This window comes from Vigna unguiculata, chromosome 3, assembly GCF_037176805.1.
Source record: "Vigna unguiculata cultivar grain cowpea cultivar isolate G323 ecotype 2 chromosome 3, ASM3717680v1, whole genome shotgun sequence".
Taxonomy (NCBI): domain Eukaryota; kingdom Viridiplantae; phylum Streptophyta; class Magnoliopsida; order Fabales; family Fabaceae; genus Vigna; species Vigna unguiculata.
Window position 1 is genome coordinate 50,184,026 of NC_140794.1, and position 14,338 is coordinate 50,198,363.

A 14,338-nucleotide genomic window follows, 5' to 3' on the forward strand; every position below is an offset into this window, starting at 1 on the left:
TTTTATTAATTATATTTTAAATTCAATTATAAATGATTAAATTTAATTATAAATTGAATAAAATTCTTATATTTAATTGATAAAAAGAATATAATCTTAAAATATTATAAGAATATAATTATTAAATATTTTTTTCTAATATTTATATTCTAAAATACTTTTAAAATTGATATTTAAAGATATTTTAAATATTCAAAAATATTTTAGAAAAGTAAACTAATATTTGTAAATTAACATTTAAATATAAAATATTTTAGATTTTAATACCTAAAATGTAATAAAAATATTAAATATTTTAGATTTAAATGTCAATTTTACAAATGTTAATATATATTTTAAAAATTTTAATAATTATATTTTAATAGTATTTTAAATAATTATATTCTATTTAATAATTTAATCTAAGAATTATATTCAATTTATAATTAAATATAATAATTTATAATTGAATTTCAAAATTAACTAATAATAATGTCAATTTTAAAAATTAAATTGTTCCATTTTAACAAAATTGGGACTAAATTAAACAAAAATAACAAATATAAGGACTGAATTGAAAAAAATAACGAATTTTGGGATTAAATTAAACAAAAAGAAATAATACAATTACAAAGTGACACATAACACTAGCATTGAAACATGGCACAATTATGACTTGACACATGTATAATTTTTTTGAAATTTAAAAAAAAAAATTAAAAATAAAAAAAACCAGGAACTGACACGTGACATGTAGTGTTAAAAAACGTTAACTATTTAAATACCATTAGTCAAAAGGACCAAATCGACAAAAATTTGACGGAAATGAAAACCTAATTGAATACAAAATGAAAATGAAGACCAAATTGAATAAAAAAAAAGGACCAAATATATATTTAAGCCTAATTTTTTTAGTAATCATAACTCATTACCATTTAAAAAATAAAAAATTAGAAAGATAATTGCCTATGATTCTTATATAAATCGTAGTCTATTATCATTAAAAGAAAATTAAACTAAAATTAGAGAGGAATATACTATGATTTTTGTATAAATTTTATTCCATATAATAGTTTTCTTAAAACTTTTTTTTTTAATTTCGCTACATATAATGAAGAAACTTATACAACAATCATAAGCACAAATACATTTAGAAATGGCCAGAACAGTGAACAATTATATATAATAGTAAAAAATATATTTAAATAAAAAAGATAATTATAAGTTTGTGGAAATTTTTTAAAGATGTAACATGTAAGATAATATGATATATTCACATAATCAATTATTTTCATAGATTTAGTTCATTTGTCAATCAATTTTATAATTGTTATATAAACTTTGATATTGTAATCTCATATAATTGACAACAATTTATTGTGACATAGACATAGAACTCTACAAAGCTCACACATGTGCTCTATGCTTTGAATCATCAAATATGTTTTCTTTTACCTATACTATCAAAGTTGAGAGTGAGGGTTTAAGACGAAAAAGCATATTAAAGGATTTTCATGATAATGATAATGACGAAAGGTTAGTCCTTATTTCTTTTACCGCATTAGTTTTACATTTAGTACCAAAACAAGGTTAAATACATTTTACTTTGTTTTGAATCTGTCGTGGTTATTTTTTTGAATTTTTTTTATTGTGTTTTTTCTTGTGTTTGATGTCGAACCTAATATTATCGTCATTGGAGGTGTCACCATGAGGTGCTTCTAACACACTGTTGGACATTATTGTTATGGGTACAAAAGATCCCATGGTATCGACATTGCGATCCTTCGAGACTTTGCAGTATAAGGAATTTCAGATTTGTTTTGTGTACCCATGTAGTGCGTAACACTGCCACTTGCTTATGACAAATGACACCATCTTTTTGGACAGTGGGTGAACCAATTATTTTGAAATTGAAGATGAATTAAAATTACACTTTTTATTTTGTCAAAATAAAATAATGAGGATTATATACTTTGTTTTATATCTATACTTTAAGGTTAAACATTACATACATGGTGTGATGTCAAATAATCTTTTTTTATTTTCATAATTAAATATCTCTTAAAGGAAATTAGAGGAGTGAAAAATGATAAATCAATTGATATTCTTAATTATATAAAAAAAAGAATATACTACTTTTCAAATGAATATATAACTTATAAAATAATATTAATAATTATAGTATTAGTTGCTTGAGTCGAATGAAGTTTTTCAAAACTAAAGATAATAGAAATTTGTTTAAGATCAACAATGTCTTAGGAAAGATTAAACAAATTAATCATTATTTATTGAAAGAAAATGTGTTAAATAAAATTAATTATGATAATTTAATAGATAATTTTACATAAAAAAATTAAAAAAATAAATTTTAAACAATATTATTATATATTTTAGTATAAATTATTTTGTTAGTAAATAAAAAGATTTCATTTTTAAGTTTATTTTAGACCTTGTAAATTAATGAGGTTTCAATGAGGTGAAGATTTTTTTTTCAATGTCACTTTATCAATAAAATCTTTCTATTTATTTATTCTTTAATCAGTGTTCAAAGGGAATTAAATTAATTTATGGCAAAAATAATACAAATAGTAGAGATAATTATAATTTATTAATTAGATGAATAAACATATTTTTATGAAGTTATTGAATAATGCAAATATAATAAATCTGACACCTGATATAAATTAATCAAATCTGAGTACACGTGTCTATGAATATTTTTATATAAATGAGATCAGTAATTTTCATATCAAATTATATATATATATATATATATATATATATATATATATATATATATATATATATATATATATATCGTGATAGAATCATACACAATTATTCATATTTAATAAGTATACGACTGATGAAAAAATTAGGCAACTTCTTTAAAAACATGTGATTCCTGTTTTATAATCTCAACCTTTGACATTAAATATTAGAGATTAATACGTTTTAAATTTATTTTAATATGAAAAATCATCGTATCTTATAATTTACATGATAAATTTATCTTAATTTAAAAAGTCGTCTTATATGTTTTGAACACGTCCACATAAACTAAAGTATAACACAAGAAAAAATTGCGCACATGCAATAATGTTAGGTATCGCATCTTTAAAGTATTATCAATGCATACCGAAACCAAAGGGTACATGCGACACCTACCCCCCACTTTATAAATTGGAGAGCGATTCGGAGCATTCTTCTCATCCAAAAATTGTTCTGAATATACCAAAAGCAAGACCAACAAAAAATAGTTATGGCTGTCACACAGGAACAAGAACAAACCCTCGGCCACAAAGATCTAGCTCACAAGACCCTCCTTCAGAGCGATGCACTCTACCAGGTATATTCAACAACTTCGTCTTTTATCTCATACCACCATTCACTTTTTCTTACTCACTATAATTTAATTTCACACACTCATGCACGTATATATGCAGTATATACTTGACACCAGTGTACACCCAAGAGAACATGAAAGCCTCAAGGAGCTCAGACAGATGACAAAAAACCACCCTTGGTAACGTCGTACCTCTTCTTATTCATCATCAATACATATATGAACATACTATTTTAAGGCTGTAATGGCATTTTTTGTTTCTACAAAATTGTCATTGCTGTTACGACATGTATATTTGTATGATTCGCTTCCTAAATTACTTTATGATTCTGAAAGTGTCATATCATGACCTGATATCTAAATTATCTCATACTTAAGACCATTAATCCACCATATCACGAAGAAAATCCTTATAATACACTCACATAAAAATGATAGATTGCGCACTTGAATACTTAAAAGATTTAAGAATGAAACACAAGGGTTTTCAACGAGGAAAAAGGAAAAGACAAAAAGAATCCAATAGTTCCGTTTGTTTGTAGAACGTAGGTTTACATCAACGTGGGCAAGATTATTACAAACTTTGTTTTACTGTTTGCAAACAACTTTTGAGCTGGTTCTTTTTTTCGGAATTCTTCTATGTTATGGAATTACTTTACAAATTACAAATATATGTTAAAACAGGAACCTCCTGGCTATACCACCAGACGAAGGACAATTTCTGAGCATGCTTGTTAAGCTCATGAATGCCAAGAACACAATGGAAATTGGTGTATACACCGGTTACTCTCTTCTTTCCACTGCCCTGGCTCTTCCCACTGATGGAAAGGTTCTCTCTTTCTGCATAATTAAACTTTTAAATTCATAAAACTACTGAATTTTATTTCACATATATAATATATAGTTTACAGCTTATGTAATTTTATTTTTTTTAGATTTTGGCTTTGGACGTGAAACGCGAATACTATGATATGGGTTTACCCTTCATTGAAAAAGCTGGTGTGGCTCACAAGATCGACTTCAGAGAAGGACCTGCTCTTCCTTTTCTTGACGAGCTGCTTAAAGATGTGCGTGCATCATTAATGTGTCAACAACTTAAATTTCATCCATGCTTTGAATATTGGTTAGGTTAACTTCTGATGATTAATTGAAATAATAATGTAATTATAATGATTAAAATGTTGAAAAAGTGTAATTATTATAATGTGAAAGCATTGCACTGTTGCATTGCTAGAGTGAGTTTGTAATTCCGTTATGAGGGCGAAACTTTTGCAGGAAAGTAAGAAGGGAAGCTTGGATTTCGTTTTCGTGGACGCTGACAAGGATAACTACTTGAACTATCATAAGAGGGTGATTGAGCTAGTGAAGATCGGGGGGCTGATTGGGTACGACAACACCCTATGGCATGGATCTGTGGCTGCACCACCTGATGCACCTATGGATGATTTCGTCAAGACTCATCGCGCTCATATGATTGAGCTCAACAAGTATCTGGCTCAAGATTCTAGGATTGAGATTTGCCAGCTCCCTGTGGGTGATGGCCTTACCCTGTGCCGCCGCATGATCTGATCTTTTCTTCCCATCCCATGACCACCTTTCATGGATTTTAATTTTACAGGAGTTATGGGCACCGGGATTAAGACACTTAGTGGGATAATTTACTTTTTAAATTAATAATAATTATCATCATATATATATATATATATATATATAACAGATTTAAATATATAAAATTAGGAAGTAAAATTTTCTTTTTTAAATACTTAATAATAATTATAACAAAATCATACAGTAGTATACATGTACACTCTCGTGTATAGATAGTTATACGACTACCAGAATAAATTAAGAAATTTTCTGCTTCAAAAGCTTTACTATTCTTCTCATGGAAAGGTTTTGCTTTCCCATTCTAATGACGAGGGTTGCACAGTAGTTTGGAAGAATTTAATATTTCATCTAGTAATTTTACATCTATCCAATTTCATAAGCTCATGTGTTTTAAATAAGATTTTGCATCATAGAAATTAAAAAAAAAACATATTCTTTTTTTAAAAAATACAAATAATTAAATAAAATATTTATTAAAGTACGGATTTCTTTTTATTAGAATAAAAATTCCTACAAAGTATTAAAAGTGGTGAAACGATAAAAACTAGTTAAAATTCGGAATTCAACAAAATTAATTCTTTTCAAAAATAATGTTATTTAATTTATTTCTTTTTCTTCTTTAAAAAGTGAAAATATCAAACTTCTATTGTTTTATTTTTAAAATTTTTTATTTTAAATGATATTATACACTTATTGAGGAATAATATAAATATTAATATATATTTAACTTTTATATATTTTTAATATTAAAATCTTATAAAAGATATTACTTTTAATTTCTAACACAATAAATGATTTGATATTATATTTTTCTAATGTTATATTATTTATTTTAGTTTATTAATACCAGTTGAATCACCCGTTCGAAGAATGCATCTTGGTGTCCAATAGATAAACCTGTTCTTGAAAACATATAGTATAACCATAGATCCTTCAAATTCAATTCAATTATATATTATGATTTTGGGCAACTTGCGTAGTGTGAGTGTGATACTTCTCTTTATCACAAGTTTAGAAATGCTATTGTCACACTTTTGAATACATAAATTTATTGAATTTACAAAAAATTGTTAACCCCTTTTATTGATTAATCAACTCCCTTCATTATTTATAAGTGCATTATATTATAATAAAATTTTGAGATATAATTCTATCAGGCTTAATTTTAATAAATTTGAAATCTTTCGGTTGACTTTCTATTAAATTCTGTGGTACATTGATTGTTCAAAATTTTAAAAATTTTTAATTGATTTTTACATTTAGATGTTCCATTTAATATATAACATGCTCAAAATTTTATAACTTTTTCAATTGAGTCCCCACATGTTTATGTTAATTATATGACATGACAATTATCTTATATTATTATGTTGCTTAAATGTCAGCATATAATATTTTGTTATAAAAGATTATGATAACAACATCTTCTTTAAGATCTAATGTAGTGAATGAAATTATTTTTAAATTAAATTAAAATTATAAAATACAAAATAATAAAAAAAAAATTAACTATGAAATTATAAAATCATAAAAATACAATTAATAAATTCAAAAATTAAGAGGTTATAAAATTATAAAATTAATAAATTACAAAATAAACAAATACAAAAATTATAAAGTAATATAATTATAAAATTATATAATTATAAAACTATAAAATTAAAACTATGAAATTATAAAAGTATAAAAGTATCAAATTATAAAATTGTAAAATTATAAAATTATAAAAATATAGAATTATATTATTACCTAATTATAAAACTATAAATTATTCAATTGTTAAATTGTAATTTATAATTTTACAGTTATATAATTATCTAATTTCATGATTTTATGTTTTTACATTTTATAATTTCATAATTATATAGTTTCATTATTTTTAAATTTTTAAATTTTATATTCTTATAATTTTATAATTTTGTAATTTGTTAATTTTATAATTTTTAGTTTTATAATATTATAATTTTATGTTTCATAATTTATAGTTATATATTTTATGTTTTTAGAATTTTTTTATTTTACAACTTATAGTTTTAATTAATATGAATAAAATTTTATGCTATCTATAAATCTTTGATGCATGGTCTGTAATAAAATATTATGTGCTGACATTTAAACATGGTGACAATGTAAGATACGGTCACATAGTTAATAGAAAGTTTAATTATGTCTTAAGTCCATGATAATTCAAAAACTTTGAATTATTGTTAATTATTATCCTGTTATATCACTTACTCTTCAATGGCTGACGTGTTATTATCCTGTCATGTCACCTTGTTCAATTGTCGTCACATGTAATTTTATTATATTAAAATTTTATAATTTATAATTTTATAAATATGAAAATATGAAAATACGATAATATGATGATAAACAATATGATGATAATACAATATAATGAATATAATGATAACATAATATAATATAACATAATATAATGATAAGATTATATAACATACGATACAACAATGTGATAATATACCAATTTAACAATACAAAGATACAACCATATATTACCAATATGATAATATAACGATAACACAATATAACAATAAAACGATATATGATATGTCAGTACAACAATATAACAATATAACAATAAAAATGATAAAATCAAATATTAATTATAGAATAACCCGTGAGCACCGGATAACATTTTCCTTTAAATATTAATTTAATACAATGATTTGAGTGCATCTATAATTACATTTATTTGTCAAATTAATTATATAAAATATGAAATAATATACAGATTTTTATGAAATTAATTTTGTTGTAAAATCTTGTTTATACCAATTAATTGATGTAAGATATCATTAATTGATTGTGAAGATCATTGTGCAGATTCATAGTTTATTTCTTTTTGACTGTAAATTTAAAATATGTAAGAGAATAATTCTAAATCTCATTATTATATGTCATGAATCCTCCTATTCACAAGCATTTATATACTTTTCTATGCTTTCAAGGCATTACGTGTAATTACCTTATTATTTAATATTTTTGTAAAATATTGAAAACATTTGTACGAACATATAATATTACTCAATGTAAAAATACTTGGACACAACTGTTCCTGTCCGACAACCCACATGGCTACAATTAATTGAACTGTCAAACAGACGACTTTTAAGATGAACTTAATACGCGCATTTTTCAACAGTGCTGGGCATTTTTCCACTGGATACAGTAAACCATGGACAAGAGCAACAACAACAAAAAAACTCGTCATTAAAAATAATGCATATCACATGCAAATTCCTCTATCAAACTAATTGTTCGTGTTCCATTTCTGTTATAGACATAGTAATTTGGAAAAATATCTATAACATCAATGCAAGAGTGAAGACCGTGTAGTGGGAAGGAAATACAGGACACCAATAATTGGATACACTTATAAATACAAACCTCAAGGATCAGGAGCTTCCATTCATTCTATCCTAACTCTGTTGTTGACTAATGATTTCTTAATACAAAGCCTGAAAATTAAAGCAAAAAAATGCTATAAACATTAGCTAAGACAATAATGAAGTCTCATGTATTTACCAATATGCACATACAGATAATACAAAAAGTTAGATTTTAATAGATTATTAAAAGTTAACGCAATGCCAACAACGTTAATCATAACTCTCTCAGAAGCATATAAAAACATTTGAAGAATAACAATTGATCAAAGCAAATGAACCATCAGAGATAAATAAACAAATAAAATAAAATCTACACTAGCATTAAATTTGTTTAAAACTACAGAGTGAAAGTTTTGTTATAATTTTGTCCTTAAAAAGACATATCAGAAAATAAAGAAAAAAGAATATTTAAATTGTCATTGACATAATTCCTAAACGATGTAAATCTTGTTAAGTATACCAGAACAATAGGTATTGAGGAAATCGACACCTACATCATCATCACTATCCATTACTAAGAAGTGGGATTTTCCACATATGGGAGTTATGCATGCAATGTTCAACTATACTTCCAAGGACTTTTGAGCAAAATAGTTCACAATGTTTAATCATGAAAAGATATTCTATTTCTTTTCTTTCGATATTTAAAAGGATTAAGTTTAAATTATATGTTCTACAATACAATATATGTTCAACTTGCTTCAGAACGGTATCAAGAAACCCAAACTGAATATTTCAATGGTAAGAGTGAAAAAGTATATTCAAAAGTATTTCAACAAACTTCTACACATGAATCTATACAACAATAAAAATAAGAAAAGAAAAACTTTCATAAGCTAGAACTAACTTCTATTAAATAAGTAAAAAATCATCTTTTTGAAAAGCTGATATAAAAAAATAAAAAAAAATTCTACCACATAGTTTATTCACAAGTTAATTTTAACTTCTAAAAAAAAAAATATTTCATTTTTCCTTTTATTTTCTGGTCTATTTAAGAAAAAGGTTTATTTAAACATACCGTTATTATCATTACAAGGTAATACCGGAGACAAAAATGATATCATATATATATTTACAAATAAAAATTACTGGCACTATACAATTCATCAAAAGGAAAATCTTCAGGGTAAAAAGATTCCTAAAAGAACTCTTTATAAAAAGAGATGCAATTATTTGGTCCAAGTTTCTAGCAATGAGAGTGACAAGACAACATCTTGCTAGAGCATATTTTCTTACTCAAAGGACAGTTTTCCTTAAATTCTTGACTGTTGTTTTTCATAGTAACATTTTCCATCTTGACCAAATGCATTATTATGCGTGTTCACTCGACCAATATACACACCAAATGCATTTACTATGCGTGCTCACTAAACCAATATACACGAGCAGGAAAAAAGGAAAAAAGGGAAAAACGGCGTAATTGCACAATTTCATGCATAACAATGGTCCGTCACCTTGTGCACAATCATGAAAACATACAACCAGTGCTCCCACTATCCATTAAAAGACTTACCAGGCTAGGGTTTAAAATCAACTCAAGTAAGCCACAACGACAATGATTGTAATGGATTAATACATACTTCATATATGCCATAAAACAACTCTTCCACTAAGCTTCCAAATCAGTAAGAAAAAAGTTCCCCAAACATTTGGAAACATAAACTACTCGCCCTCAAATTTCAAGCTTATGAAGCACACAAACTCAATCAGAGATAAAGCTATCAACTTATACAGCAGACGGAATCACAATCAGTAAAGAATGATTGTCCAAACAAACTTGAATGTGAAGTTTGGTGGCATTGTTTATGTTAGATGCTCTTTAATTTGAACATTTTGTAGCATCTTTAACACTCAAATGAATTAAATTTCATAAAACTAAACATCCAATCAGAGCATGGTCAGTTGCTTCACTCCAATACCTTATTAACATCAGTATCTGGAAAGTAATTTTGCCAACTACAATTATTGCAGATTTGAAAACAGATATGTGCAATGAGAGAAAAAAGAGATAGTGTATGCATCCAGAGTTCCAACATCTAGAATTGAATTTGTGCATCCAAGAAATAACATACCTGAACGAACTACTAATAGCTCCGGAAATATTCTTGGTCTCTCATGACTATCAACTCAAATGATTTCACTGATCCTTGAAGGTAGCCTCAGCAAGAAATTTGTCTATATCTATTTTTTTCTAACCTAGCAATAGTTCCATGACACTTCATAGCTCAAGATAATACTGCCGTGTACATGCCAAGATACTAGAGATCCTCTTGAAAGACTAGCTTAAATATGTCATACACAGTGCTTAGTCATCACAGCTGCAACAAGACTTTGTAGGAAGTAAAAGACGACAAGAAATAAACAATTTGGACGATGGACAGATGCAGCTGATTTAGAGAACTGAACAGATCCAGTAAAGCTTCCAGCAGTATTAGTCGCCGGACTTGTACTAGGAACAGAAATATTCTTGCAAGATCCAAAGGGTGCACCGGCCTGCCAAATTGAAGTAAGAAAGTAATTGTCGTTACCAGAAATTGCTTTTTCATCAAACTGTACAGGTAGAGGCTGTGCCGAGATAGAAATTCATCCGAGCTATGTATTCATCAACTTCATTTAAATACAACACAAGTACACAACTAAACTTCCAAGAGGTGAGTACTCATGATGACTATATCTTAATCCACTCTGGCCAATATACTGTTACATGATTTCACATAAATTGACATAAAGTAGAAGTATACAGTTAAGAACAAATGGTTCAGATAATTGAGAAGAATAAGTCAAGGGAAAGGGACAAGGGGATGTTATTACTCGTGTAGATCTGTTTATTTTAATTTTATACTGACTTTTACAAATCAATAATTAGTTTGCAACAAAGATTTGAATTAGATATAGCATTTTTAGGACACAGAGTGAACATGGGAATTTACCTAGTTTTCTCATTGTGAAATACTCCAATAACTTGGAAAAAATTTGACATAATTAAATTCAACCATTTTTTTCTACCATAAAACCTTCAACACGAGTGACTGAACCATTCTTTTCATCATGCAAGTCAAGATCAATTGGTCTACTACACAATTATTGTCGCTTTTGACATATTACAGAAAAAAACATGGTTATATTTGAAAAAATGCAGAGAAATCTTAAATATGGTCACTAATTGACCATTAGTCTAATTCTATATTCAGAAGGAAAACCTGAATCAATCTGACGTCCATCAGATACATATTCAGGCTTCAAAGAGTATAATCTCAAAGCCTCGTATAATGTTCATGTGGTCTCGTATACTGTTCATGTGGTGAACATTTTAAAATAAATAAATTGAAATTTGTAACTTAGATGAAATTCCAGAGACTTTCTATAGAAAGATAGATGTAAAATTATACTCAATTAGCTTTCTAACTCACTAGTGTGGCAATGAACACTCCTAAAATATATGAAAATATGTTATCATATCGTAGATTGTCTCTCCAGGAACAGTTACCCTGTTTCCACATTATATCTTAGGATTGGTAGCCCTAATTCCTTATCATAACATATTTTTCTAATCAATTAGGATTAGGACTGGTATAAATAGGAGTTGGTGTTTTAAGTTTTGTGAACATACCAAACATCAATACAGTGCAATACATGTTAATTAATATGAATTAGTGATTCATTCTCTTTTCATCGCTCTGTATGCAAAATTACATGATTAAAACAGACATATGCAGGAACAAAGAATATCAGTATACATAAGATTCAGGAACAAGTGGCATAAAATAAAATACATGTAGAGACAAGAAAAGCAGACAAACCTGGCAGGCTGCGATTGTACTACATCCACACAATGATTGGCCATTCATTTTATCCACAATATCAAAAACACCACCTCCATCACTCCTCTACATGAAGTTTCAGTCAGAATGCTAAAGTGGAATTGCTAGATATATGATGTATACAGATTAATAATTAAGTTCCAATTAACAGCCCAGAACAGAATAAGGAATACCATGTAAAAATTAACAGCTATAAAGTTGGGCAGCAAATTCCCTGCAGCTTTGTAACAAGTGTTGACCATCTCAGCAAGTGGAGCTGAATGCTCTTTGCATGAGTCAGCTTCAACTGGATAGGTTGGAAAGTAATTCATCAGGAAAAGTGATTGACTTCTAGAATTTAATGCCTTTGATTCTTTTCTGTGTGGACAAGAACCCTGTTCCACTCCAGGATCTCCAGCTGACGGCAAGTGAATTCAGTTAGTCGAAACAAATCATGTACAAAGAAGATACACACATGTTTAAATAAATAAATGATATAGTGCTTACGCTCATTTTCGACCATATGCCTCCACTCGTAAGCTATTCCTTCACCTGCTTCCTTTGAAGCATCTGAAGTGAAAACAACAAGTCGGTGATTTGCTTGAACCATCTCCGTCACAGTGGGCCAATCGTTACCCTTTTTCGGCATCTTGGAGACTGGAAACCAATATTTGTCCAGTCCAGCACTTGTGAACAGATTAGTCAACCCCTTTGGAGTGTGCACATAGTCTTCAATTATGATGGTAACAATCTCAGTTGGATTTTCTGTCAAGAACGCCTCCACTTCTTTCAAAGTATTGACAGCTGGTTGCTGAGAACATTTTAATAGGAATATTAAGCCATGTCCCATCATAATGCAACCACAGAAAGCGCGATTAAGGTTTTAAAAAAACGGTCTGTAAGTACATCCTGGGCTACAACATAAAGGTTTTTGGATTGTTTGCAATTGCAATGCAACCAAATTGTAGCCCCATTTGTTAGCAATTTCCCTCAATATAAAGAATCGTGACACAACCATGACCACAATTAAAACCTTAAAGTAGAATCAATAGATAAGTAAGAAAGAGGATTAAATTACAAATGCAGTGAAGTTGTAGCATTGCCCACGAAATGAATGACAGAGCCAGATATCGTTCTGGAAGTCGTACATATCCAACATCAGTCCCCTCACTCCATTCTAAACCATCAACAAAACAGACGTATAAGAAACATAACAAAGCAATTAAACTACCGAAACCAAACAAAAAATGAAGAAGAAAAGCAAGCAAACTCTCCACTTGACATACCCTCAACTGGTTAGTGACAGAGTCTTCTTGATTGTAAAAGGTCATCCTCTGAACACCGGGCAGAGGCGGTGCATCGACGATGCTGAAGGAATTGTGGGTCACAATCCAAGTGTACTTGTTGAAGGGCAACCCATTGACCTGCAGCGTGCCCCAGAGGGGAAAGTCACATAAAAATTGGGGTTGGGGAAGCTCGAAGGGAAAAGGAAGAAGCTTACGATGGGTGTTGGAAGAGTGGGTTGGCCTCTGGTGCAGATGGGTTGTTTCAAGCCCAAAGCGGGGCAATTTCCACAGAAGAGACCTGCCCCACAATCCGTAGCGGCCGAACATGCTTCTGAAACCTGCAAAATTCAGTTCAATTCAGAGTGAATTCGCACGGATCTCTTCGTTTGAAAGGAAAATGAAAGCGAGAAAGGGAACCTGGGAATTGACGTTAGTGAAGGAGAGGGAACAGATGAGGAAGATGATGGCAGGTGCAGGAGCTCTGCATTTTGAACGGTAGTTCGGGGAATGCGAGCACATAGCAGAACCTAAGACGAAGCCTGCGTAGCCACAAGGTTCGAACTTCAAAGCGAAAATGGAGTTCCACTGTGCAATGATCCTAACTGTGGATTCAAAATCTTACTCAGTGCTCAACCAACCCCACTCACAGTTAAAAGAGTGTGGATCTTCTCGAGTTATACCACTTTTATCTGATTCGGATTGGTTTTCACTCGGAATCGTTCTAAGTATTCCACAAATATAATACTCTGTTTAAATTAAACATTTATATAATACTTTTTGAAATGTTACATTTTTCTATTGTGATACATAGTTTAGCATGTTTATTTTGAATCGGTATCTTCAATTCTTCTCTTCATTGTACTCTGAACGTGTAACGAAAATTTGAATTGAAGTTTTCCTTTTTTTTCT

At 28.6% G+C, this 14,338-nt stretch overlaps 2 protein-coding genes across 2 annotated transcripts; one reads left to right on the plus strand and one right to left on the minus strand.

Moving 5' to 3' along the window:
* Nucleotides 1-3,212: 3,212 nt before the first annotated feature.
* On the plus strand, nt 3,213-5,158 carry LOC114179485 (caffeoyl-CoA O-methyltransferase 5-like). The gene is made up of 5 exons (XM_028065840.2): nt 3,213-3,328; nt 3,426-3,505; nt 4,010-4,154; nt 4,261-4,392; nt 4,601-5,158. Exons 1-5 carry the CDS (start codon nt 3,242-3,244, stop codon nt 4,892-4,894), a joined length of 738 nt encoding a protein of 245 aa, XP_027921641.1. The 5' UTR covers nt 3,213-3,241; the 3' UTR covers nt 4,895-5,158.
* Nucleotides 5,159-8,141: 2,983 nt separating this feature from the next.
* Nucleotides 8,142-14,045, minus strand: LOC114174906 (PI-PLC X domain-containing protein At5g67130-like). The gene is made up of 9 exons (XM_028059642.2): nt 13,847-14,045; nt 13,645-13,767; nt 13,430-13,567; nt 13,222-13,320; nt 12,651-12,954; nt 12,338-12,561; nt 12,144-12,230; nt 10,416-10,836; nt 8,142-8,412 (listed from the first exon to the last, which is right to left on the minus strand). Exons 1-8 carry the CDS (start codon nt 13,946-13,948, stop codon nt 10,636-10,638), a joined length of 1,278 nt encoding a protein of 425 aa, XP_027915443.1. The 5' UTR covers nt 13,949-14,045; the 3' UTR covers nt 8,142-8,412; nt 10,416-10,635.
* Between the last annotated feature and the right edge of the window lie 293 nt (nt 14,046-14,338).